At 42.3% G+C, this 25,316-nt stretch overlaps 1 protein-coding gene across 5 annotated transcripts; it reads left to right on the top strand.

Annotated features, from left to right (window-relative positions):
- The first annotated feature begins 6,357 nt into the window (after nucleotides 1-6,357).
- znf1035 (zinc finger protein 1035) lies at nucleotides 6,358-25,006 on the top strand. 5 transcript variants are annotated; one of them, XM_034553129.1, is made up of 4 exons: nucleotides 6,358-6,878; nucleotides 14,048-14,077; nucleotides 15,503-15,565; nucleotides 15,651-25,006. In XM_034553129.1, exon 4 carries the CDS (start codon nucleotides 15,692-15,694, stop codon nucleotides 24,311-24,313), a length of 8,622 nt encoding a protein of 2,873 aa, XP_034409020.1. In that variant the 5' UTR covers nucleotides 6,358-6,878; nucleotides 14,048-14,077; nucleotides 15,503-15,565; nucleotides 15,651-15,691; the 3' UTR covers nucleotides 24,314-25,006. The 5 variants fall into 5 exon arrangements, with proteins under 5 accessions (XP_034409020.1, XP_034409022.1, XP_034409025.1 ...); XM_034553131.1 differs by having other exon boundaries at nucleotides 6,410-6,853; XM_034553134.1 differs by lacking the exon at nucleotides 14,048-14,077 and having other exon boundaries at nucleotides 6,410-6,878; nucleotides 15,651-17,419; nucleotides 17,603-25,006.
- The last annotated feature ends 310 nt before the right edge of the window (nucleotides 25,007-25,316 follow it).

The following is a 25,316-nucleotide window of genomic DNA, read 5'->3' as shown; positions in this document are numbered from 1 at the left end:
TCCTCCTGTCTTGATCAGCTGGCTCCCATTAAAACCAAAAATGTCTCATTCACACACTCAACTCCCTGGTATACTGAACTCCACCACATAAAAACCCATAAACGCCAGATTGAAAGACTCCAATTAAACAGGTTTAACAGTCCATCTCCAAGCCCACTCTGACTACCTTCAACAATACAAAGACGCTCTCATCTCAGCCCGATCCACCTACTACTCACACCTCATACAAGCTTCTCAAACCCCGGTGCAACACATCCAAATCCTTTAGAGTTGACAAATGCGACTCTTTCCTTTCATTTTTCAAAAGAAAAATGTACACCATTTACAGCAATCTGAACACCTCCCCCGCCCTTTCCATCTCTCCACCTGCCCCCCTGTTCCACCCCTCAGCCCCTTTCTCAGTTCTCCCCTGTGTCCCCATTGGAGCTCTCTTCCTTGACCACAGGAATGAGAAGTTCCACCTGTATCCCATCCCATCTACTCTCACCAAGGACTGTCTCCCTGCCATCGCACCACTCATCATAGCAATAATGAACTCCTCCTTCAACTCCGGTTCAGTCCCCGACACATAAACTGGCTGCTGTCACCCCCATCCAGCAATTTCTGGCCCATCTCTAATATTCACTTCCTGTCAAAAATACCGGAACGCGTTGTCGCTGCACAATTATGTCATCTCCCACGTCATCTCCAACGATCTGTTCAAGCCAATTTAATCCGGTCACAGCACAGCACTGAAACGGCCCTTCTCAAAGTCACCAATGACCTCCTCTCCACAGACTCCCGTCACCTCAACATTCTCATTCTTCTCGACCATTAACCACAACATCCTTCTCTACCGCCTCAAATCGTCCCTCAACATCACCAGATCAGCTCTCTCCTGGCTTAAATCATATCAAACAGACAACAGTTAATCAGTATCAACAACTGCACCTCCTCCACTGCCCCTGTCTCAAGGCGTCCCCCAGGGTTTGGTGCTTGGTCCTCTTCTGTTCATCCTCTACCTGCTCCCTCTTGGTAATATCATACGTCAACATGGTCTCCTCTTCCACTGCTACGCTGATGTTGTCCAGTTCTACATCTCCACAAAGGCCATTACCACTGCTACTCACTCCACTCTGACCAACTGCCTCACTGACATTGAATCATGATGCAAACTAATTTTCTTGAACTCAACTGTGATAAATCTGACATGATCATCATCACCCAAATCCCTCACTAAAACCAGTCACAACTTCTGCCTCACCATCAACAACTCCACTCTGTCTCCCTCCCCACACATCCGCAACCTCAGTCATGTTTGAAAGCAACCTCTCCTTAGAACATAACATCAAACAAATCACCAGAACTGCCTTCTTTCATTTAAAAGACATAGCCCGTCTCCGCCCATCACTCTCCTCATCTGCTGCTGAAACTTTGATCCACGCCTTCATCACCTCCAGAATCGACTTCTGCAACAGTATTCTTCATGGCACATCATCCCAAACCCTAAATAAACTCCAGTACATCCAACAAAAAGCATGATCACATCACCCCTGTTCTCCAGAACCTCCACTGGCTCCCCGTCCCACAACGGATCCAATACAAAATCCTTCTCCTCACTCACAAAGCCCTCCATAATCAGGCCCACTCCTACCTCATCGACCTGCTCCACCACCACACTCATCCCGTCGGCTCCGCTCCTCTGATGCCAACCTCCTGTCCATTCCACATAGGACCAAGCAACGACATGGGGTGACAGAGCCTTCTCTATAGCTGCCTCTGGAACTCTCTCCCCAAACTCATACTTGCACTGACGAAGATCACTCACACTGACCTTTCCATATTCAAATCTCAAATCAAAACCCACCTCTTCGTTTATGATGTTTTGGAAAGTGTCTTGAGTCTGAGTATTATAAATCAAATGTATTATTATAATGCTAAGATATACGTGAACCACCAACTGATGATCGAGTCATAAGACTGGATTGTTTCAATACAATTTTAAACCAATAAAGAGCTAAATTAGATGAGAATCACTGGGTTCTGAGATTGCATTTCAGCCAATGCTTTTTGTCTTTATTTGTGATTGGTCAATACTGCACTAACCAGAATCCTTCAGATACCAAAATCGTGTCCAGCTGCAGCAGCATACGAATGCAGAATCTCTTTATAGAAATATAGGGAATACAGTTTTAAATACAAGGCCCGGGAAAAAAAAAAATACATTTATTACATTGTCTTGACCAATGGCAACATGCATTGTGGTCACTTGTGGCCTCCTTTAATGAAAACATTCATTAGAATGGTCTCTGGTATTTTGGTTTGCCCTTTTTCATGTTAACCAACTGCTGATTCAAAGGGGGAAATGATTCCTCCAGGGGGCAGGCTAGTAAGTTTTTTTTTCTCTCGTTTTTTCTGTTTGGACTTTCTTGTCCTTAATGATTTGCCCCACCCACTCTGACATCAGCATAATTAGTTACTCCAAAGCCAGGAGTCCGTGCTCATTCTACATTATGTAGCACTTCTGACATTTCTGCCTTGTCATGCCCTACAATTGATGGACAGAAGAACATGCATATGCCCCTCTCCATATGGCCAGCCAACAGCAATGGCCTAAATTACATTGGGTTAAACCGGGAAATTCAACTGGTTGCTTGGTAAATAACTTTCTCCTCTTAATGAGCCAATAAAACAAACTCCCTAACCTTTATTTGGCCTACTTCTTGTTTCATAAGAATGACTCGTATAGGGGGCCTGCATCCCTTTTCAAAATCATATGTGTGCTGACTTTGATTCCAGGATAAATACACACTTCAGAATGGCAAGTTAACATTTTTAATTGTTATGACACACCAGACAAAGTTCAGGTCGATAAATGATCTAAAGGCCCTGATATACTCCAAAACAGACACAGACATGATCAAATGTACAATGTGGTCATGAACACATGAACTAATGGGGAAACGGCCCCTGTTGGGTCACCAAAGCGCAAGTCCATTCGGTACATTGTAGCTTTCCCTATAATTCCAGTCCATTCGGTACATTGTAGCTTTCCCTATAATTCCCTGTGCATCACTGCTGTCTGTGTTCAGGTATTTACTATTCACATCTACACAAAGGTATCTGCCTGAATTAGCCAAATTACATATTCTAATTTATTAGGATACATTAACCAATTAAAGTGTCCTTGTCCAGATCAGTAACTTTGGTTGACTCCTAACTGCAATGTATTTGGACCTTGGGCCTCCTCTAATGCACTTGTTACTATAAAAAGTGGACATAGTCATTGTGACGTCACCCATTAGTTTGTTGACTGTAGTTTTGAAGCTTTTAGTCTGGCATTTAGTTGTTGCCATCTTGACCTTTTTGCAACCAGTAAACGGAATTGACCATATTTGGACTGTGGAGGAGAGACGTAGGGTCACTGTATACAGCTCTGGTAGCGACCTGCCAATCACAAGGTAGCCCGCCCTTAAGCCTACCTTGCTTTAGTGTCTCCTTTACTCTAAATGGTACCATTATTTACGAAATGAACACCATGCTGTATTGAAGAAGACTTGAAACTAGCGATTGAGAACATAAACTCATATTTACAATGTTTACTGAGGTAATAAATCAATCGAGAGGTAGGGTAATTCTCATAGACTTCCATAGAGTCTGACATCTTTTTTGCAACCAGGGGGACCGCCCCGTGCTGGCTATTTGAAAGAATGCACATTTGAGTCACTTCCGCATTGGCATCACTATTCAGAACTGGAGGTTGCTACCTGTGCTAAACTCTCTCCAATGTCCGACTATACCCCTCTGAAATGTTAACTGATGGGTCAACCTGAACTATTCATCAATGTTTCAGTGCTGCCACCACTACATGATACCATACCAGCCTCCCACTACAGGAGGATTGGCGGTTTGATCCCTGGCTCCGCCAGTCCATGTCAATGTGTCCTTGGGTAAGACACTTAACCCCAAGTTGCTATAAATGGGTATGAATGTCCTGATGAGCAGGTGGCAGCTTGCATGGTAGCCCATGCTATCAGTGTGTGAATGATGACATGTAGTGTTAACACGCTTTGAGTTATTGCAAGATTAGAAAAGCGCTATACAAGTACAGTCCATTTACTATTTACCAACATGAAGTATTGCAAATCATGTAGCCTGGCGGGTTAGCTGAGCATCAGTCACATATGTAGCGTCCACACATAGGGGATGCATAAGAAACTTTTCTGGAGCCACCCGTGGGGATCCTCTTGTTCATCAAACTGCCAGCACAAAGAATGGAAACAGTCATGAGGGACTAAAGGACCATCTGAGGGCCACTCATGGGATTTGTGACTTTGTCATAGGTACATGCTTCTGCTATTGGCAAATCCACTCTTTGGGTTCAATGTCTACTGTAAAGAATGCACTGGCCTGACTAATCAAGGACAAATTGGACAAAAGCACTTTGTTTGGGTTATGATTGCATAATGCACTTACAGCACCACGATCGAAAAAAAGGGTGACTTTCCACTGTTACCAATGGATGTATCAAAGAAAATCTGTGATCTGTGTTGCACACTGGGCACTTACACCAAAAAAGTCTCCAGGGCCTTAGAGCATGTACACTAGTTTCTTCTTTTTTGGCATATTCATCCATATTGTATCCTGACTGATTTTAGTAACCACCGCATAAACTGCGTGCATGGAGGGGCTTTGAGATGCAATTCAAATTGGATTTGTTGAGATGCTTCTCAGGCGGAACGCTCTGCCAGCTTGAATTGTATTTCAAAGTGTGGAAGGGCTGAAGAACCCATGCTGCTACAAGCAGAGAGCCATGGAGGACAACAGAGAGGAGAACACTGGCACCTCAATTTCACTCTGCTTCTTCCCCCTAATCAGAATGTATACTAGCCTCTTTAGTTGCTGAATTTGTCTGGTGCAATGGAGGAGTTCTGCACCGTGACTTGACAGCATGAAAGGGTGAATGGTTCAACCTTGAAAAGCTGCATTACCAACGTAGCCACGTAGTTACTGATGCCTACATTTTTAGCACAGTAACATTGGTTGGTGATGTCTGGACGCACAAATCTGATTTGATCACTTGCAAATAAAAGTGGAAAAAGTCTGTCGGAAAGATTTTATTTGAGATACAAATCAATTGGTCTGCAGTCTGAATATGCGCTGCCCCGATGCTGGATTCAGAACATATTGCAGCATGCTGCGGTTGCGCAAAAAGCCACCAAAAAGCCGCAGAGGAGCCGCGCAAGCCATTAGAAATAATGGGTTTCAGAGAGCAGTGTGGCGCTAGGGCTGAGTTCTGTGTGAAAGGTCCTTGACACATCATTGGTTTGGAGTGAAGGGGTCAGAGAGACGTTTTTTGTATACCCCTGCCATAAACATATGACCTTGTAGAGATCACTTCTTACAGTACTTTTGGTGACAATGGTAGGATCCCAGTGCAGCCACCGGTTTACTCAGATGTTTTGTATTGTTAATTTGTTGAGGTAAGCCAGGGGCAGCACTGCATGGAATAGGGAGAGGGCTCATTAGGATTTTGAAATGGGGATTTCCTTCTCTCCATTCCAACTAGTAACGTCCCAGCCACAAGCACAGCCTTCTGACAGCAGGCTTTAGTTGTGGTAGGGGTAAAGTGCATTTCTTGGGGTTACAGGTAAAGTATACAGCATATAGAATATGGATCTTAACTCCAGTACTTGATTTTGGCAATAGTGAGTGGCTAAATATTGGAGAAATAAATAGTACCCAGGCTGTAACTTAATTGGTTCTCTATCAGTGGGTGGCAGGTTGAGCGGTAAAATAGTCTGACTTGGACAGAAAGCTGTTCCATATAAATTAGCATAATTTCTTTGTACACACTCAAATAAATGCAGTGCCTTAGGATCAATTACCCAGTTATCTGAACATTGGGAGGTAAAAGCAAAGTTAACCTGATGGGCGCACTAATTTAGGAGAAGAAATGGTCTGGTCACATGATATCAGACATTCAGAGGGTCCTGTTCCCCTGTTATAGGTTTGGAGTTTTTTTTCTTCTTCTCAAGAACAATGTGTTCTTTTTGTGCAACCGGCCAAAGGCATTGTCAATGACCAGAAGAAGGACAGGTGGCGCCATTTTATTGTACCCATTGAACACAAAATGGTGGTATGCAACTTAACCCTTTAAAGACCAACTACATCTAGTTCAGCAGACAAATAGGCATGCAAGACTGGTGGATTCCCCAGTAACATGGATCACACTCATGTTACACAAACTGAGTGGTGCCGAAGCTGCACAGGGGAGCGCAGAAGACCCACTTAGGACTTATATGATCGGTGCAGTTCCTGTCGGAGCAAGTAGTCCCGCCTGTTGCAGCACGTAGGGAGCGCGGGTGCAGCTGCAGCAGCAAGAAGGGAACCGTGGTGCGGTCGCCCGGAAGGAGTCGTGCTGCCGCCCCGACAGGCTCGCGCTGTGTCAGCCATAGAACGCGCAGGGGCGGGCTCACTTGGAGGATCCGCACCTTTTATTGGTTGTAACCAGACTGTTGTATAATAAACGTACACATTCGGACACATTGTCTGAAATTGCGCAAATCGAGATAATGGAGGCGGATTTGGATCTAACGTGGCTACCCAGGGCACAACAAGCAGTGTAGCTCACGTCGTCGTCGTCGGGAGGGAGACTTGGTGTTACCCACCATCTCACTCTCCAGGAAGAAAGGGAAAAAAAGATCTTCTGAACGATATTTGCCAAGAAAGACGGACGCCATCGGCAAGGAGGTCAGTCGCTTTCGTGTACCGACAAAGAAAGTCGACATGTAGCCGCCGTCTTTGGAAGTGATTACTGAAACACGCGCCATGTAGCCGAGACGCCACCGAGGGATTTGGTGGAGAAGCACGGGTGAGCAGCACGGAGCATTGATCTGGTAAGGGGTCCTGCTCAAGACCAGATGCAAAGGAGTCATTCACTGTTAGCTGTTGGTTATTGGTGCTAACTAGCACGGTGCTGAAGTGACTGAGGGCTAGTTAGCTTCGCCCAGAACCTCCATCTGCGTCAGATGCATGAATAAAACACGTGGCTAGAGTCGCAAACCTGACGGATGCTCGTGTTTTTGTTGAGCTTATTAAAGCATCATATAAGGCTAGTCAATCAAGATCATAGCAGCACGCAGTTTCCAGGTTGTACATGCATCTTTCTTTCCTGCAACATGGGGTGATTTTAAAATGCTCATCTCTGTACAAATTATCGCCGAGAACAAAACGTATGTGTGTATATAATGTATGAAATATTTGAAACTCATGTATTTATATGGATTGTGGCTGCTCTGTTGACCTGTGGCTTTATCGCTTTAACAAGGGTGTATACAATGTTCAGTGAACTCTACAGCAACAAAGTTGTCACCCTTGAGTTAATTATGTATAATGTGGGCCAAATATATATTTTACGTAAATAGTTTCATTATCTTGGATGAGGTGTTTCTCATGCCAATTCATTATACCTAATGGCAAAGTTGTAGTCACGGTTCCTGATGCATGGGTAAACCATTTAAACTCGTGTATCCAGCTGTGACAGAGTAAAGGGAGACACCATGTTGGAAGAGTGTAGACCCCCCCCCCCCCCCCCCCCCTTTTCCTTTGGGAGGGGGGAGTCTCTGATCCACTAGCCTCAGCCATTCGGTCCTATAGTGTTTCCTAATATGTCTGTAAAACAAAACCAGGTAAAGGTGTTTTATAGGTCGGTCAGAGCCTACAACTGCACTTCTTAGTAAATCGTGAGCAGAGAACTTCATCAACAACAACATATCCCTGTTCACTTAATCAGGTTGACCTTATGCCCCCGTTCTGCCACATTGACCGTTGCAATGCTTATAACCAACGTTTTTTGTTCAAACTTCCAGCGAGGTGTTAATTCAACTATATGTTTGTTACTTTACTGAGGTCGTAGTTAGTTGTGATGTTCCACTGTACAGCATTATATTGAAGTGTGTTTTAGTATTCTTTGTCCCTAATGTTTTTAACTGGGATGGGTAAAACCTCTCAGCTCAACTGCACTGCAAACTAAAGCCTCAATAATATACATAGTTAAATGAATACCTCTCAAAGTGTAAATCAAAACAACACATCAATATCTGTACGCCATACTGTTACAATTTTACTGGCAAGTGAAATAATGGATTGACAACTATATATTAAAATATATATGTTTTGTCTTTCCAGAATGATACAAAAAATAGCTATCTAAAGTGAGGAACTAATGAAAAAGTAGGGACACTAGTGCACTACATGATGTGTTTATAATGGTTCTCCACAATAATTCGGGGAATCTCGATATACTGGTATAAACCGTGATATTTATAAAAGTGAAATATTTATTACATTTTAATAGTACACTTAAGATAACATCATATAAATAATCCAGCACCTATTAAATCCCGCTTTTGTATTGTTGGGATTCCAGACTCTACCTACTAATACTTGTATTTTGAGTGTCGTGAAAATCTGATATAAACTCGCCATTTTGTAGACAATCTATGTGGTCTGATTTGCTTAGCTTCGGCTGATGTTGGGCATGGTCCCATTAGCTGCGTTTTCATTTGTTTGCACAAAATGATGTCCGTGTCACTATCTGTGAAAGCTTCTCCTCAAGACGATCATATCGGTTAATATGGTGATTTCGATAATACAAGCTAATTTCTCATCTGGGTGTTTGCCATGTTTTTTTTTAGATTCCCATAGTCACGAGGGAGAGTCCATGCTATTGAACAATGGTGTAAAACTGGTTTGTTGTTCACATGCTGTATCCATTGCTATGCAGCAGTTTTATTTAGCCATCCCATTTTGAACACTACTCTGCGATCTCATCCATAGTCGATCTCGCGTTCCTAGTAGCTTTATTACAATGAAGGTAGAGTTAGTTGGCAGACACTTTTAACTTGAAGCGGGAAGCTCTCCCACCCTGACAACCAGCACTCACCTTGCCCAGCCAGCTGTTGTCATGTGCCAAAGCCCGAAGGGAAGAAAAAAGAAACTGCCGGTATGTGAGCCTATATTAAAAACAATTTGTGCAGGTATTTGGACATCCACCCCTCGTGTTTCTATCACTCCACTGTAACTGAGCAGGAAAACGGTGTTAAAACAGAATTAGACATTTTAAAAGATACCCACTTGAATTGTCCAATTCAGACCATGGGGTCTTCACACATCTTCTGGGCTCCGTTTTAATGTAACTCACCACTTTGACAACATTAAGGAGTTTCATGTTGCACTGGCACCTTGTACTTTGCTAACAAGGACTCATCCATCCAAAAGTGCACTACATGCTGTCCTCTATATCAGCATTGGCTATATGTGAAGAAGCTTAGTTTTAGTGTTATATTTCATGTAAAACCCTTTAGTTTAGAGGGTATGATTTGATTTGTTTCCATTTTCTAGAATAGTTCTCACCGTCCAGTCATTCTGGTTGTATCTTCAGTTGTTTTTCCATTGCATTTATTCCACATCAATGCTACTGAATCAAAGCATTGATTAATTCATTATTGAAACATTTTACAGGACTCCAGACTGACTTTTTTTAAATTGGTTGCACTTTTTCATTTAGGTACACAGGCTCATAATTCAGGTTCTCTCAAAATATTTCACCTTGTTTTTTGGTGCTGCAGTCCGGTCAGGATATTCACCGGTGGCCATGGTTGTTGTGGCCCCTCTGTCTGGCCTTGATGTCCTTCTGAAAATGGTATGCCCACCAGCCACAGTGGCCTTGCTGCCCCGCCTGCACTGTTCTCTTCTGCCTCTCTCCTGTCAATACAGTTTTTGGACATGATTGTCTTTTGTTGAGATACTGAATTCTTATTGGGGAAACGGTGGGTTTGATTTCAAGCCTGGTATGGACAGCTGGAAAGCCGGGCTATTTAGGATGATAGTTTCACACAACGTGTCTTGGCTGCAACGCGGCTACCGAAACCGATCTCAACTACCCTATATGTCCTACCAACTGCGCTGCAGCTTGTTTCAGGAGCATGTCTCTGCTCGGTCTGCAAAACAATATGCTTCAGTTTTTGACGGAGCCAGTGTGTTCTGAACAAATGTGCAAGGGAAGCTACATGTGCTGTGGCATGGAGGGAGACCGGGTGCCGTTCATCTGACTTTTGGTGCTGTGTCCTGAATGGATGTGTGGGGGCAGTTATGTGCAATCTGGCATGGAGGGAGAACAGGAGCAGTTCATCTGCACTACCCGGGGCCTGCGCTCAATGACAGAGAGCCAGTGTGTAGCCGCTTTGTCTAAAAATGCTAGGGTTTATCAATTCTGATTACAAACGGGAGTAAGTGTACTGAAAGACCATGGGAAGCATATTTTTGATACTGTATTACAATACCTTTTAATATTTCAGTGGAAGTGTGTTTTGTGCTGCATTATACAAATACGTAGCCTACAGTTTGTCAACACGTAAATTAAATATTTACTTACATTTTTGAGAAAAGTAATTTATTGGATGAATCGACTAATCTGTAAAAATAATAATGACAGAAAATGAGTTGTTAGTTGCAGCCCTAGAGTTGTAAAGAAATGCTGGATCGGGTATCGGCCACTATGGACGTCTATGCACCCATCCAATTTACTTGAATGCATAGAACATCTTGCTTGATGGGTTTGCGTTGTGAACTTGACTATTTAAGGGAGCTGGCTAGTTTGCCCTATTTCCTTTTACTCCCTGTAAAGTTGTACTTAATAAAACACTGTGCTTAAAATAAACCAACAATGTGCGCGGTCTTGTCCTCAAGGTTTAAAGTGCTGACCATTAAATGGAACGTCCCCAGTTTCAATCTGGCTGAAATGTCCCCTGTCTCTCGCCCTTCATTTATCGCTCCTTTCTCAGTCGTGCAGTGTCTCTGTCTTTAGATGTGGGGAGCCTGATACATAAAGCAGCTAATCTAGCTAGCAGAGATTTACCAGAATATCTGGGAGATTTTCCAGGCATTTGTAAATCAGTTCTTACAAAGGCATCCGATACCTTGCACATGTGAGCAGTGTCAGTTCTGACTTTTTATTTAGTGAGCAAGAAATATCTCTCTGAAATCCAAGTCTTCGGTCATTGTTTAGGGGTTGATTGATGACTGTACCACAACTATGTGTTATACCCATTGTCACTTTGAGTGCTTTTAAACTGTGTATTTTCCTTTAAAATCTGTAAATATGGTGATGCTGATTTATATAACTGATGCTGTGCTGTCAGACACGCTGGCTGTGTTGTTAGCATATATACAGTTGCACTGTCTTAGCCTGCAACGAGCAGCTAACAATGCTTATTGTGCTAACTGTTATAAGGGAGGGAGCACATACACACAGCTTCTATATACAAGATGGGCATTGAATAAAGTATTATATTGGCATTGGTTTCCCTCTTTTAAAAGTATTTGTTCTAGCTTTGTAACGACACCCAGCCATAGCGCCAGCGCAGCCAGAGGGTGCACGGTATGATTTACATACCACAGATAGGTAGGCTGTCGTTATCCATGTCAAAATACTAGGGTGCCTTTTTAGTTAAGCCAAAGTCTCATTTGGTATCCGTAAGAATGCATTTCACAAAACAAGCTCTGTTGCCATATTTGCAAGCATTGGCAAGTGTGGTGAAGGAGTCTGCCAGTGCTATGCAAGATGGTTTGGTGTAAAGGTGCCTTCTACCTCAGGGCCCACATAGTGTTTTCCCCCTACTGCTTCTCTGCTGCCACTCATAACTGCAGTAATGTAACTCAAATACGAAGTTAAGGCAGTCTTATTGTTCTAGGAATTGCCATTTTTATTGTGATTTCCAGTTTAATGTCAAATTATTGTCCTGCTCTGGCACGAGTTTCCTGTTCAATGCCTTAAGGTTATTGGTGTGGCTGGTAGCTATATGATTAACATTGATTAGATCTCCCCCTGTTGAGGTTTGAGTTCTTCCCAAATGAAGTATGTACTTGTGTCAAGCAGATTTTCTTTCCAACTGGTTTGCTTTACCTGCAGCTTCTGAAAATTGTATATAGTTACGTTGTAACTAATGTTTGGCCAAGCGTGAAGAGAATAATAAAGCACTTGTTTTTGTGCAAAGATGAACAGGCAGTGACTATGAGGTCCATTGATCCTCCTTCTCCAACTTACTCTTATTACTTGCAAACTGCATTCAGTAGGCCTTTCATTTTTGCAATATGTATCGAAGAACAAGCCATGAGCTGGCTAGGTGCTCTTGTTGCTCTTAAGATATGTTTATGGCCAGGGACCTACAGTGCCATATTAGCCCACTGTGTCTGTGGTGAGCAGGGCCATTTGTAGTTGTCGGACAAATTCTTTTTGAAAGAGCCTTGATATGGGATTGACAGTTTCATACATTCCTTATTCACTATACCATTAGGGTGGTCACGATACCAAATTCTAACTGCGATACGATACCTGCAATAAATATCACCATACCACAAATACGATGGTATATTTATCTATAATGGTAATAAATAAAACATCTGTATGGTTCCCTATTTAACAGCTTGTTCCTGCCCAGCTTGTTGAACACTTAACACATGGCATTAATATTAGTATTAGCCTACAGCAAGATATTAATGAAAACTTCATGGTGCCATCATAGCATTGATTATACACGGCTATGTAGGCCTTTTGTCCCTATCTGACCAGATGACTACATAGTTCCTTCCATAAGTATGAGCAATTGTAGCGTTCATATTTTATCTTAATTCATGGAATAATTATTTTTCCTTAACTAAAAAGAATTAGCTCAAGATCCACCCTCAGGCTCCAGCATGTAGCCATTTTGCATCAACTGTGTTTCATTTAGTACATGTGTGTGCATTGTGACCTCATGATCATATAGGCTTAGGTTAAACTAGGCTAAGGCTACTCGTGTTAGGCTGTATGTGGGTTAGCTTAAGGTTTGCAGCATGTTTATAATCACATTTGATTACCTGTTGTTGTTTGAAAAGTTCGGGGTGTCTGTCTGAAAGGTGCTTTGCCATGTTTGACGTGTCCCTTGGTCTGAGTGGCTTTGAAATGCGTTTAGCAGACGGGTCTCTGTATGTCAGTGGGCTTTCCTTCACTGTCTGTACGTCAGTGAGCTTTTCTCGTCAGTGAGCTTTCCTTCACTGCCAATACTGAGTCCCGATTTGAGTACTTGATGACACCATTACAGTTCTAGCAATGACTTTGAAACCATGTTTTATTTAAATCAGATGCTCCTCACTTACTAACTGTAACAAATTGAATAAACAGGATGCAGTTGCAGGAATGGTAATAATGTGTTTTACTTGATACATAAAGAGTATAGTTTGCCGTAAGAGTGTTAATAATTGTGTTTGTGGCTTGTCACATAAAGAAGAAAAGCTTATTTTTTTAGTGCACCTGAGCTGATGCTAACTTCTGGGCTAACGCCCTATACTTAAATCAGCAGGTGGCAATCAAAACACAGGACCTTAACTTGGGTCTACCGAGGAGCTGTCGCATTCAGTCACTGACATGCAGTGTAAATTGTTCATATACTGCACTGCTGCGTTCACAGCTATAACGTGACTGCTGACTTCATACTCGTAGTCTCACACGCTCTCTCTCTTGACTGACTACTCGCTAACATTGTGATGAGCTTGCAATTCCCTGGTGAAAACCCTGACAAGAGTATGCCAGGCAGATGCACTGCTGACAACCTCACAGCTAAACTAACTGATTTAGTGGAGGCTTACTGGGTGTGCAAGTAAAAATGTGGCTGCTAACTCTCCAAAACGGAAGAACTAGAGACTGCCTGTTTTGCACACTCTGCAGTTGGTGATAAATTATGTATTTAACCACTTGGTTCATCGGGTGGTCGTTGCAACTAGGCAGCTTATCAGGCTCAACTGGCGAGAGGTTGCGTTGCCGTAGTGGTATCTGGTGCAGTTGTATTAGAGCCGATACTGGTATTGGTGTCAGAGCATTCCTTGGTGCAACCGCCTTACCCAGTTAACGGGCCCTGATTTATGTCTTGTCCGGAGCAATAGCCTCCACTGCCATTTTACATCTTGGAAAAACTAAATGCAAAACATGTTATAATGGTAATAATTTGCATTTCTTTTCCTTTTACAGCCAGTCAGGACAACAGAAGTTTAACACCAGGTACAAAATATTAGTTAATCTTATGTGTGCTTGTTTTTGTCTATGAGAAATGCTTGTTTTAAAGGGAATGACATATTTGAAATATCTTAAGGATTCCTTTAAATGAACATCTGAAATGCAGGATTGTTTCTCATTATTCTTACGACTTCTTCAAATTGAAGTTAGATTGATTGCACATGTTTCTGCATCCAAGAGAAAACAAACGAATGAATCCAGTTGATAGGTTCAGATATTTTCAACTCATTGTAAACATTACCCATGTCAGTATCCTAAGTAAGTTGGTATTTTCAAGAATATCTATTTTTTTAAATGAAATTTCCTATTTGCGATTCTTTGGAATGTACTTTCTTACTTAACTTTGCCAAATGATGTGGGTCTCTTCCAAACTCACTGCTGAAGTGTGCCAGAGAGCGAGAGATGGGCACAGCTTCAAACTCCAAGCTTATCCAAGTCAGGGTCATAAGCTAAGCAAAGTAGACCAGCTCCCCTTATCAGTAGCTATGCCATCCAGCTCTTCCTGAGATCCCAGTGCTTTCCAAGGCCTGATGGGATAAGCATTATATCATGTTCTGGATCAGCCCTAGGGTCTCCTCCCAGTAGGTGTGGAATAGGCTTTGCTGACTCCAACTGTCCATGAAAGGGAGAAAAGTGGGCGTTGAGGCAGAAATTAGACCTGTGTTAAAACATTGCAGGGGGCTGCGTTGATTGGGACTTGTTGCTTTAGTTACTTGAAGACATGAAATGCAATCCTGAGTCCAATTTGACTAATAGATCATTGAAATTAAAGGCATCTGAGATGCCAAACCACTTTGATCCTAAAAGACTTAATTTCGGATGTCTTTTGTATGCGTTAGACATGATCCGCTTGGAATATGGAAAATGCCAGGTGGGTCTGATCAATCTTAAGCTGAAGGTGTTCTGGTACCAAGTATCGTCAAGTGTTAACATGGTGCTAGGCATCACTAATGTGACTATACTACCATTGCCCATCGCCTGACTAGCAATTCACCCTTGTGGCCTTCCTTTGGGGTATTGAGCCCACATGGCAGAGATTTGGTTGCCACCCCCCAGGTTCTTAAATCATCAAACTGTTTTCCTCTGACCAAATTTGTCATTGCTGACCCCACCAGAAACGGCGCACCAGACCACATTGCTGACTCTCAGGGACTAACAAACCCATTCACAGCTATAAGGGGAAGCACTGTAAAGGGAGGTTTTACAGAGAGGATTGTGTAGTCCCCCGACCCCTTGTGTTAGGCCACATATCACCATCCAAACTCTACACAGACTGAACAGTAATTTGTAAATCTACCTGGTGACAAATTCATTTTGGATTGCATTTTGACAGCATTTGTAAGTGAGAATTGTTTTTAGTGGCCTTGTAAAATCTTCACAAAAATAATAGTAATCAAGATTTGTTTTCAGGTTTCTATGCAGATGTAACAACGTCATCCTGGATACTCCTCGTCCATGTGAGCCCAAGAAAAGGTCAGAATTTTCTTCACGTATTTTGCAATTTATTTAAATTGATAATGGGTGTAGTTTCTAAATATATGCTTATTTGTGTTTTCAGGATTGGGCAAAATAAGCTATAGCTTCCAATCCTAGCAGAGAATGGCTCATGGGTGGGATGCATACTTCCATAACCTTCCACCTCTATCATCTGAACCAAGCACATTAACAAGGACATCAGAGTCACAGGGAAGTCTTCCCCTCCATATAGAGAACTTCATTGGACAGCATGACTTTCCCAGCACAGAGGCTTCACATGAAGCCTCTGCAGCCAACTCAAATTTCAACACAAACTATTACTCAAATCCCAGTATAGAAAATCCCAGTTCAGACTGCCTTTATCCAAGATACGACAACGAAACCCCATGGCAAGCTGATGGAGAACAAATAGGAAAAGATAACTTGCCAAGATGCGGAAGTAATGAAATCACTGATTTTGCAACAGATGGATTATCGACATTGGGATCTTTTCCTTCATCTTTTGCCACGGATTTACAAGAACTTAAGCAAGACTGTGGAATGTTAGCTACTTCATTTCTTGAGGACTACTCGGATGTCAGTAGTTGCTCCGATGCAGATGTGGGTGAAACGAGGCCCTCTTGTAAATTTATGGCAGGCAAATCAGTTCCAAAATCTAAAACTGATGTTACTACAAAACCCAGCTCATCAGAATGGCTTTTCACTGATAGTGGTAATATGATGGTTCCGACTGCGAGTTGTCCTAATATGTCAGAGACTAATGTAGCTTTGCCAAGTACTTCAAATGTGATGGCAGGAGAAAACATAGTTAAAGACCAGATTGAATGTCCAGCTAAAACTGTCAAATCTTACAGGGGACACAACCAGGCCCTAACTACTTCAAACATGGTAAAAACTACAGGGAGCAAGACTGTTCAGGAGAGTGAGGATAATGGTGGTTGTACAGATCGGAAACAAAAAGAGGATGTGGAGAAAGATCTCATTCAAGGAAGGAATTCACACATCTCAATAAGTGGCAATGAAAAGTTGACTGATGATGGAATACAGTACCCGGACAGTAATGAAGAAAAAAAGCAGATTGCTATAGTTGTGCCAAATAGCATGACTACATTGAACAATGCCCAAGATCTTTCAGGCGAAGAAGTCCTAAGAAAGGAAATTGAGGAATCATTCAACCAAAAGAATGGTAATCCCAACGCCACAAAAGATCAAGATGGTAATATGCAAGAAGACAAGCAGGATACAAGTAAAGTCCTAAAAAGAGAAGGAAGAGAATTAAGTTCATTAAGAAAAGAGACTTTTGCTGAGCAGACATCCCCAAATGCCAACTCCAATGATGGTCGAAATGACATTATGGAGACCAACGGTCAGAAGAAAGAAACAGATCAACAGTGTATCAAGTTGTCTGATTCTACAGATGCCACTGAACGGGGAGAATGCACAAGTACCTTGAAAAGTAACAATCGGGATGTTGAATCCTGTTTGCATTTACCTGTGCACCAGATTTACAAATGTTTGTCGAAGAACAATATTTGTTTACGCCCTGCTGTGATGAGTGATGGTCATTCAAGCAATGCCAGTGATAAGAATGGGCAATGTGTTGGAAATAATTTAGATACCTGCTTACAGTCAACTAGCTCCAGCACAAATGTAAACCACTGTCTAGAAAAAGAAAGGACCAGTTCAAAGGAAAATATAAATACCAATTCTCCAGATCCAGATGTTGGTGTCCCTGGTTTCACTAGTCTTCCTATTGATACTAGTGACAAGAAAAGGCAAGGTGTTGCTAATAATGTAGAAACCTGCTTACAGCCAAACCACTTGAGCACCGACACATATCCCGGTCTAGAAATGGAATGGACCAGTTCAGCTGAGAATATAAATACCAATTCTCCAGATCCAGATCTTTGTGTCCCTGGTTTCACTAGTCTTCCTATTGATACTAGTGACAAGAAAAGGCAAGGTGTTGCTAATAATGTAGAAACCTGCTTACAGCCAAACCACTTGAGCACCGACACATATCCCGGTCTAGAAATGGAATGGACAAGCACCCCAGAAAAGAGAACCCCAACCTCCTCAGCACCAGATTGCAGTGATACTGCTCTGATTGGTGACAGTAAAGAGCAAAGGGTTTCTAATGGTTTACCATCTTGTTCACAGTCAAACACCTTAAGCACAGGAACAACTACCTGTGTAGAAAGGGAATTGACAAGTCCAGCAGACAATACAAATGTAACCTCTTGTCCAGATCAGCAACAGCCACAACATCAAAGTCCAGTGGAACTAGAACAAGGAAGTCTGAATGCAGATGTTACTGAAAATGCAGCAGAATTGTTTAAAGAATCTGCAGAGGAGTCGTCCTTGTCTGGCATCCTCTATGGTGAACCACTGTCGAGAGAAGATTCTTCATCTGATACTGATGAAATACAACTTGACAAAAGTCCCTATAAAGACACTTCTGTGGCTAAACCTGATAGTAACGGCATGAACTATCCAGAACGACAAGCACCTCAACTCAAATCCTCTATACAAATGAGAAAACAACTGCAACCTGTTGTAATATTGAAGACACCAGAGTCAGTAAATGAAGCGAGTAACACTTATCATTGCGCCAATTGCCAACACACAACTCACAATGTAGATCATCTAATTGAACACCACCATTGTTGCCATTCAATGCAAAACTTCCAGTTTTGCATGGCTTGTAATGTCTACCTGATGACGGATGAACAATCACAGAAACATGTGTGTTGTGTGACCAAAGATGGCCCTCAACTCTCTTCTGACTCCAGCCGACCGAAGAAAAAGAAACGCTTTGGCAAGCACAGGTGCGTTAAATGCAAACTCATATTTTCAAAACTAACTCACTATGTCACGCATATACGATCTCACACTGGCAAAACACCCTATAAGTGCAATGTCTGTGGATCATACTTTGCACAGTCTAGTAGCATGCGAAGGCACAAGCAGATACCTGGCAGATGCAAGGGATCAAAACTTCAAGTTACAAATTCTGACGCTAATTCTGATATCAAAGAAACTAAAACACCACTACAAAAAGACCATGTACAGAACAAATCATATCCAAATCTACCTGAATGTTACGTAAAGCTCGTCGACATCTCTAAAACTCATCTGTGTAGTTTATGTGGTAAAAACTTCTCAACTTTGGACAAGGTCAAAAAGCACGTCTACAATGTACACAAGGGGAAAGGTCTGGCAGTTTCATCGAGTCAGTGTACCACAAAACACAGTGGTGAGAAAACCCCAAAAGTGGAGAGTGGGGCGAGAGGAATATACAAATGTCCTCTCTGTCCACGGCTTTTCAAGTATTCCTACAACAGAGCTCGCCATTTGCGTGACTGTGTACGAAACGCCATATGTAATGGGAAGGAAAACATTTGCGGTAAATATCGTTGTCCCTTGTGCCATGTTACCTTCACTTTATCAAGCAACCGATACAGACATATTAAAGCGATTTGCCTCCGAGAATGTGTGAACCGGCTTGCTAAGGAGAGGGCAACATCAAAGGAACAGGTTGAAACGAAAAAAACTAAGGAAATTGAACTGAAAAAAGAGCCTATGGAAATGGAACAGAAAAAACAAACACCCCAAGCTTCAACAGCCCTCAAGGCTGTACCACGTTACAAATGCACCCTTTGTCCAGCTGTTTTTTGTTACACTTCCGGAAAGTACAGACATATGAAGAAACATGAGGCATTTAAACTCACTGGTAAAATGTTCAAGTACAGGAATTCAGTTTTCTCCACCTTGCCTAAACCAGAGACTTTAAGTAGTACAAACACTGAAGAGACTAAGGATAACTCAAAATCAACTGAAACAACTGGCAGTCTTGCCCTGAGCTGTAAGTTTTGCGGAAGATGTTTTGACACACCACAGTCTCTGAAGAAACATGTTCGCAGTCACAAAGGCGAAAAACCGTACCTCTGTCTGGAATGTGGCAAAGGATTCAAAAAACGTGCTTATCTCATTGGTCATAAAAGTGTTCACCAGAGGAGGATACAGTGCACTGTCTGCAGAAAGATTCTTCCGACTGTTGGCGAACTGATTCAGCACAGAAGCTCCCATCTTAAAAGGGGAATGCTTCGATGCCCAGACTGTGATCTGCAGTTCCAGTATCCTGCACATCTCCTTAGACACTTAGACGCCCACAAAAAAAGAGAAAACAGGAAAAATCGGCTTGGAGAAAGACCATCATTAAAACCACAGGAGTCCTCCTTGGAATCTGTCAAAGATCAGAGTGGACCAAAGCAGCTACAGTGCTCTCTATGCAAAGAGGTATTCAATGACGCCCAAGTACTAAGAAAGCATTGTCTCACGCATATATCTGTGTCCTCGTCAAACCAATGTCCGTTTTGCAAAGATGATTTCCCCAATCGTCGCTATTTGCTGCGCCACATGATCAAACATACTGGAGACAAGCCCTTTTCCTGCACTAACTGTGGAAGACAGTTTTACCGTGACTTGTATCTGAAACTTCACATTGAGAAGTGTTTGCCTGCTCCAACCAGACATCTGGTCCCAATTGAGTCTGACGTTAAGATGGGGCCACATCTGTGTTTCTACTGTCCACGGGCATTTTTTAAGAAGAATCGCCTGAAAAATCATCACCGTGGCCACAAGGCAAACAGTCTGCTTCTATGCTCAAGATGTGGGCAGTACTTTGGATTCACAAAATTAAGTCAACATCAAAGGAACTGCACAGAAACTTCAGAGCTCAACAATGGCTTATCTGTTAACGGCAATGTCTGTAATAGTAATTCACAGACGAGCCCAGCTGTCTGCATAATGCCTCCAAAGTCCAATGCAACCGAGCTGCTTCCCTTTAAATGCACTCACTGTAAAAAGAGGTTCAGGTACAGATCGTTAATTTTGAGACATCTTGTGTCACACACTGGTGTGAAACCCTATGCATGTATGCACTGTAGACACAGATATGGAACTCGGACGATGTGTTTGCAGCATGAAGCTTTCTGTGATGGCGTTTACAAGGAGGGGCCGTTGAAAGTCAAAGATGCTGCTGCAACTCAATTGTCAAAGATGCCTACTCACAGTGAGGCAGCACAAACGCCTAAAGCAGACGATAAAGCTGAGTTAAAATGCAAATTCTGCACCAAGACTTTCATGAAATCACGAAGCCTGAGACGTCACATTTTGACACACAATGAAGTGAAACCATACCGCTGTAAAGCCTGTGACAGCTGCTATTCAAGATATGATCATCTGAAAGTACATCAGATTCGCTGTAAAGGGAAAAAAACACGATTGGAAGTGTGTATTCCCAAAATCAGTTTAGAAGATCTGGGCAAGGGTTGGAAAAATAGGATTGGTATGCTGGCAGCTGCTGAAAAGCAGGAGACCATTGAGTGTAAAGTATGTTCAAGAAGCTTCTCCACTCAGTCTAAACTTTCCCGACATGTCACTATGTTCCATATTACAAAATTATTCAAGTGCACACACTGTGGCTCGTCATTCGCTCATGAAAGATCTCTGAAAAAGCACAGGAAGATTAAGAAGTGCAGGACTCGCTCCAAAGAAAGAAATGCTTTACTGCAACTGGAGGCTAATCCACCAACAGAAAATGTGACAAACCCGCTTAAAGTGATGAGAAATAGAATAATACAGCGTATCCAGCCTTATTTGAACAAAAAGTACAAATACACATGTAGTTATTGCCCCCGTGCTTTTCAAAACACCTGGCAATTGAGTGTGCACACCCGATTGCACACAGGAGAGCGGCCATATGCCTGTGATGATTGTGGTCAGAGATTTATAAGGAAGGATTACGTGAAGCGTCATTCCGTAAGGTGCACCAAAAAAAGATGCATTGTAACACCGAGATTATCCAAGTCCACAGTTTGCCAAAGCCAACAGTCAACCAATAGAAGCCCACCAAAAGGCTTTTCTTGTGCATACTGTAGTTCCCGTTTCTTGCTATTTTCACAGCTTCAAGAGCATTTTTTAAATGCACACAAGCTGGAAACAAAGGCTTCACCAATATCCTCTGCTCCCCTACAACACCATCTGTCAAATATACCAAACATCAAAAAAGAGCCTTTGGATGAGAGTTGTGACAAACGGTGCGGTGAAGACGCTAAATTGATCAGTGAACTAGATGCAGCTCCTGATAGTAAGGTCCCCAATCCATTGTCCTGCCCAGTGTGCAATGTGTCCTTTACAAACAAAGCTGGACTAAACGGTCATCTGCGTGTGCACACAATGGAGCTTCCTTTTAATTGTAAAACATGCAAGAGGGGCTTCTGGAATAAAAAGCTTCTCCATAATCACAACAGGAAATGTAGATATGGGTACATTTCAGAGAAAAGTACAACCCAGCAGTTGGAAGTCCCTTTGAAAGCAGAGATTGATTTTGTGCTGAATGACTCTGTTCTTGTGTTCAAAGAGGCGTCCGAATCAAGTGGCACTGGCGTTTTGCAGACCAACTTCTCTTGCAAAGGTGACTTAATGGACACATCCACAGATAATTCAAAAGGAAAATCGGTGCAGAGCAGCTCAAGTAACGAGAAGAAAGCTGTGCCGCAATATCAATGTTCAGAATGTGATAAGAGCTTCACGGATGGCTTGATGCTTATTAGTCACCTTGAAGAACATGGAAGACAAGAACAAGCGAAAAAGCGCATAGCTTGTATTAAGTGTGGGTTTGAGTGTTCTAATCGAGGACATCTTGCAAGACACATGAAGGTCCATGCAACTAATGAGAAACACTCTTGCCCAGATTGCTCCACGGTTGTGAAGACCTTATCTGATCTTGAAATCCACCGAACATGTCATGACCCAAATAGGCCTTTCACTTGCAAACTGTGTAATCACAAGTTTTGGACAAATCCATCTTTATGTAATCACTACAGAGAAACCCATCCAGATGATGTGTTTAATTGTCGTTTCTGTTACAAGACCTATTCGGTCAAAAAATCACTGGGAAGGCATTACAGAATGTCCCATCAGCAAGAGCAGAGGAATCCTGCGAGAACTGTAAAGGAAAAGAGCATCGCTGAACAACAATCCAGCAGTCGAGTCAGTACAGCTGCTGAAAGCCATGAGGATAAAAATACCGGCAGTGAGGACAATGACTCGGACTCTGCGCCATACTTCCCGTGCCACGTGTGTGGAAAGACATTCCCAACATCAGAAAGTCTTGAGGACCATCAGCGGTGTCACCTGGGTGACAAACCACATGAATGTGCAGAATGTGGTCGATGTTTTTTCCAAGCGTCCCAGTTGCAGCAGCATCAACGAATGCACAAGTCTGAATTTCAGTGTCAGGCATGCGGTCGGGGTTTCGTCTCGCTCTTTGCGCTACGTAAACACAAGCATACTCATGGAAAGAGCCGTCCCCACCGTTGTTCCAAGTGTGACTTCAGTTTCACAGGGCCGTTGCAGTTGGCAGAGCACATGTTGTCCATCCACCGTGAAGAGAACTTCCCATGTGATATATGCAATCTTGTGTTTCTCTCCAAGAGTAGTAGAGTTGAGCATCGGAAAAGCCACTCGAAGTCAAGTGACGGCCCCTCACCTCCATTTTCAAGGACAGAACGTGAGATGTCTGCTTCCCTCTCTGAAGGCTCATCAGTATCTCCTAAAGAACTGAAATATCGCTGCGGTGTTTGTGGGGAGCGTTTTCGAGACCCAGAGGAGCTCTCAGAGCATGGTTGCATAGAAGCCAAAGAGCGGCCATACTCCTGCTCAGACTGCCGTCAACATTTTCTGCATGCATCTCACCTGAAAAAGCATAGGACCAGCCATCACACGTCATGGTCTAACAGTGACTATCTGTGCAATCAATGCAACAACACCTTTTCCACCGCTCAGAGCTTCCTCTCCCACCTGAAGAGCCACAATGATACTGCAGCAGAAATTAAACCCAACACTGAAGGTGCAGGTGGGGATCGATTCCACAATTTAATATGTCCAGTTTGCCATCAGTGTTTTGCCAGTGCAACTGAGTTGATTTGTCATTTCCCAACACATTCTGATGGTACCTTTGAGTGCAACATTTGTAAAAAGACATTTCCCTCGAAAAGTACGCTTGAGGAACACGAGCGACATCATGTGACATCAGCTACGGAATTTGAATGCACCGAGTGTGGCCAGCGCTTTTGGGGAAAAGATGCTTTCAAACAGCACCACTGTTCTCATCATAAGCGCGCATCAAAAGAGGCTGAATACTCTAAACCGTCAGCTAAGACATCAACTCCAACTTATTATCAAGCAGGAGAGGAAGAGGAGATTGACGTTACTGGAGAGGACTTGTACAATTGCCAAGTTTGCTCAATAAAGTTCTCCTCAAAGAGTGGTCTTTTGGAGCACCAAAATCTACTGCACCGAAATGAGAAGCTCTTCAAATGTGAGCTTTGTGAGAAAACCTTTGCCAGGAGACGGTACCTCAGAGAGCACCAGCGAAGGCACAGTCAAAAAGCCACGGCTCAGTCAGTCGAAAACGAGTTCACGTGTACCCAATGCCACACCAAACTCAATACAGCACAAGATCTTTCGCTGCATATGAGATTGCATGCTGAAAAAGAAGTTGGAGCGTTTCGCTGTGATATGTGCTACAAGTCATTCAGCCAGTGGTCTCATCTGAAGCAGCACCAAGAAAGCCATGTCGGCCAAATTGTATATGAATGCACAGAATGTGACAAAGCCTTCGCTTTTCCTCACCTACTGGAGGAACATCAACAGACTCATGCTGGGTCCTCTCGGTAATGGTTGTTGAATACCATCTACTTTATCCTCCTTTTGAATAGCTAGCTATAGTAACTTGAAATCCCTTCCATGCCTTACATCTGACTGTACAGCCACTTGTTACCACAATTTAGACCCAATATGTATTTTTTATCCTTGTGACTTACTAACAAAGATCATGTCTTTGACAGGACATCTCCCTCTACGATTATATTTAGTGTATATATTTTTTGATTTGTATACAGTACATGAGCCAGATAATTTCTTGACTGTTTGTAAATCTATGACAGACTTGTTTAAAGCTGTTTAACATTGTGTGCTGAATACAGACAAAGCATGATGCGATAAGATGTTTATGGGAAATCTTGGATAAAGGCTGTAATTGTTATCGAACATGATACATTTTTTTATGTTTGAAATAGCCTTTAGATTTGTTGATAATATGTACGTTACACTTCAGACTGGTCATTTTAATCTATTGGCATTTTCTATGACTACCTGAACTATAGATAATTTTGTATTGTTCAGTTACATTTCCTTGTATTTATAATGGGTTGCATTTTTATTTTATTTTTCAACCAAATTTATTGTACATGAATTCAAAAATATGTTCTAATTGAATATTGTTTTCACAAAAACAACCCGAGAATGTTACTTTCTTAAGAAATTTGAGTTGATGCATTCAATTAGGAGTAAAGTCAACTAGAAAATATATATGTGTCTTGTTTCTTTGTTGTGCTGTGTACTTTCTTTATTTCTGTGTACTTTGTGGGAAGCTAACAGAAGGGAAGCTTTCCATTAAAAGCGTCACTACATTCCATCAAAACAAATAAGGGACAAGTTGACACACAACACTACATTAATATACTCAATATGAGGAATAAAGACATTGTTTTAAGTAAATATTAGTCACAAACAAACTGAGTAAACACTTTGTGCAATATTGTGCAGAACAGTTATGTGGTCATTAAAAGTACTGAAAATCAGCTTACAGATACAACTTATTAAGAAAGCGCTTTGAAGA

This window comes from Cyclopterus lumpus, chromosome 16, assembly GCF_009769545.1.
Source record: "Cyclopterus lumpus isolate fCycLum1 chromosome 16, fCycLum1.pri, whole genome shotgun sequence".
In the NCBI taxonomy this organism is placed as follows: Eukaryota; Metazoa; Chordata; class Actinopteri; order Perciformes; family Cyclopteridae; genus Cyclopterus; species Cyclopterus lumpus.
This window is presented reverse-complemented; position numbering and strand designations above follow the sequence as displayed.

Bases quoted from the DNA above. Each gene is read 5' to 3' on its own strand.
- znf1035 (XM_034553129.1), top strand. From the start codon at position 15,692: ATGGCTCATGGGTGGGATGCATACTTCCATAACCTTCCACCTCTATCA.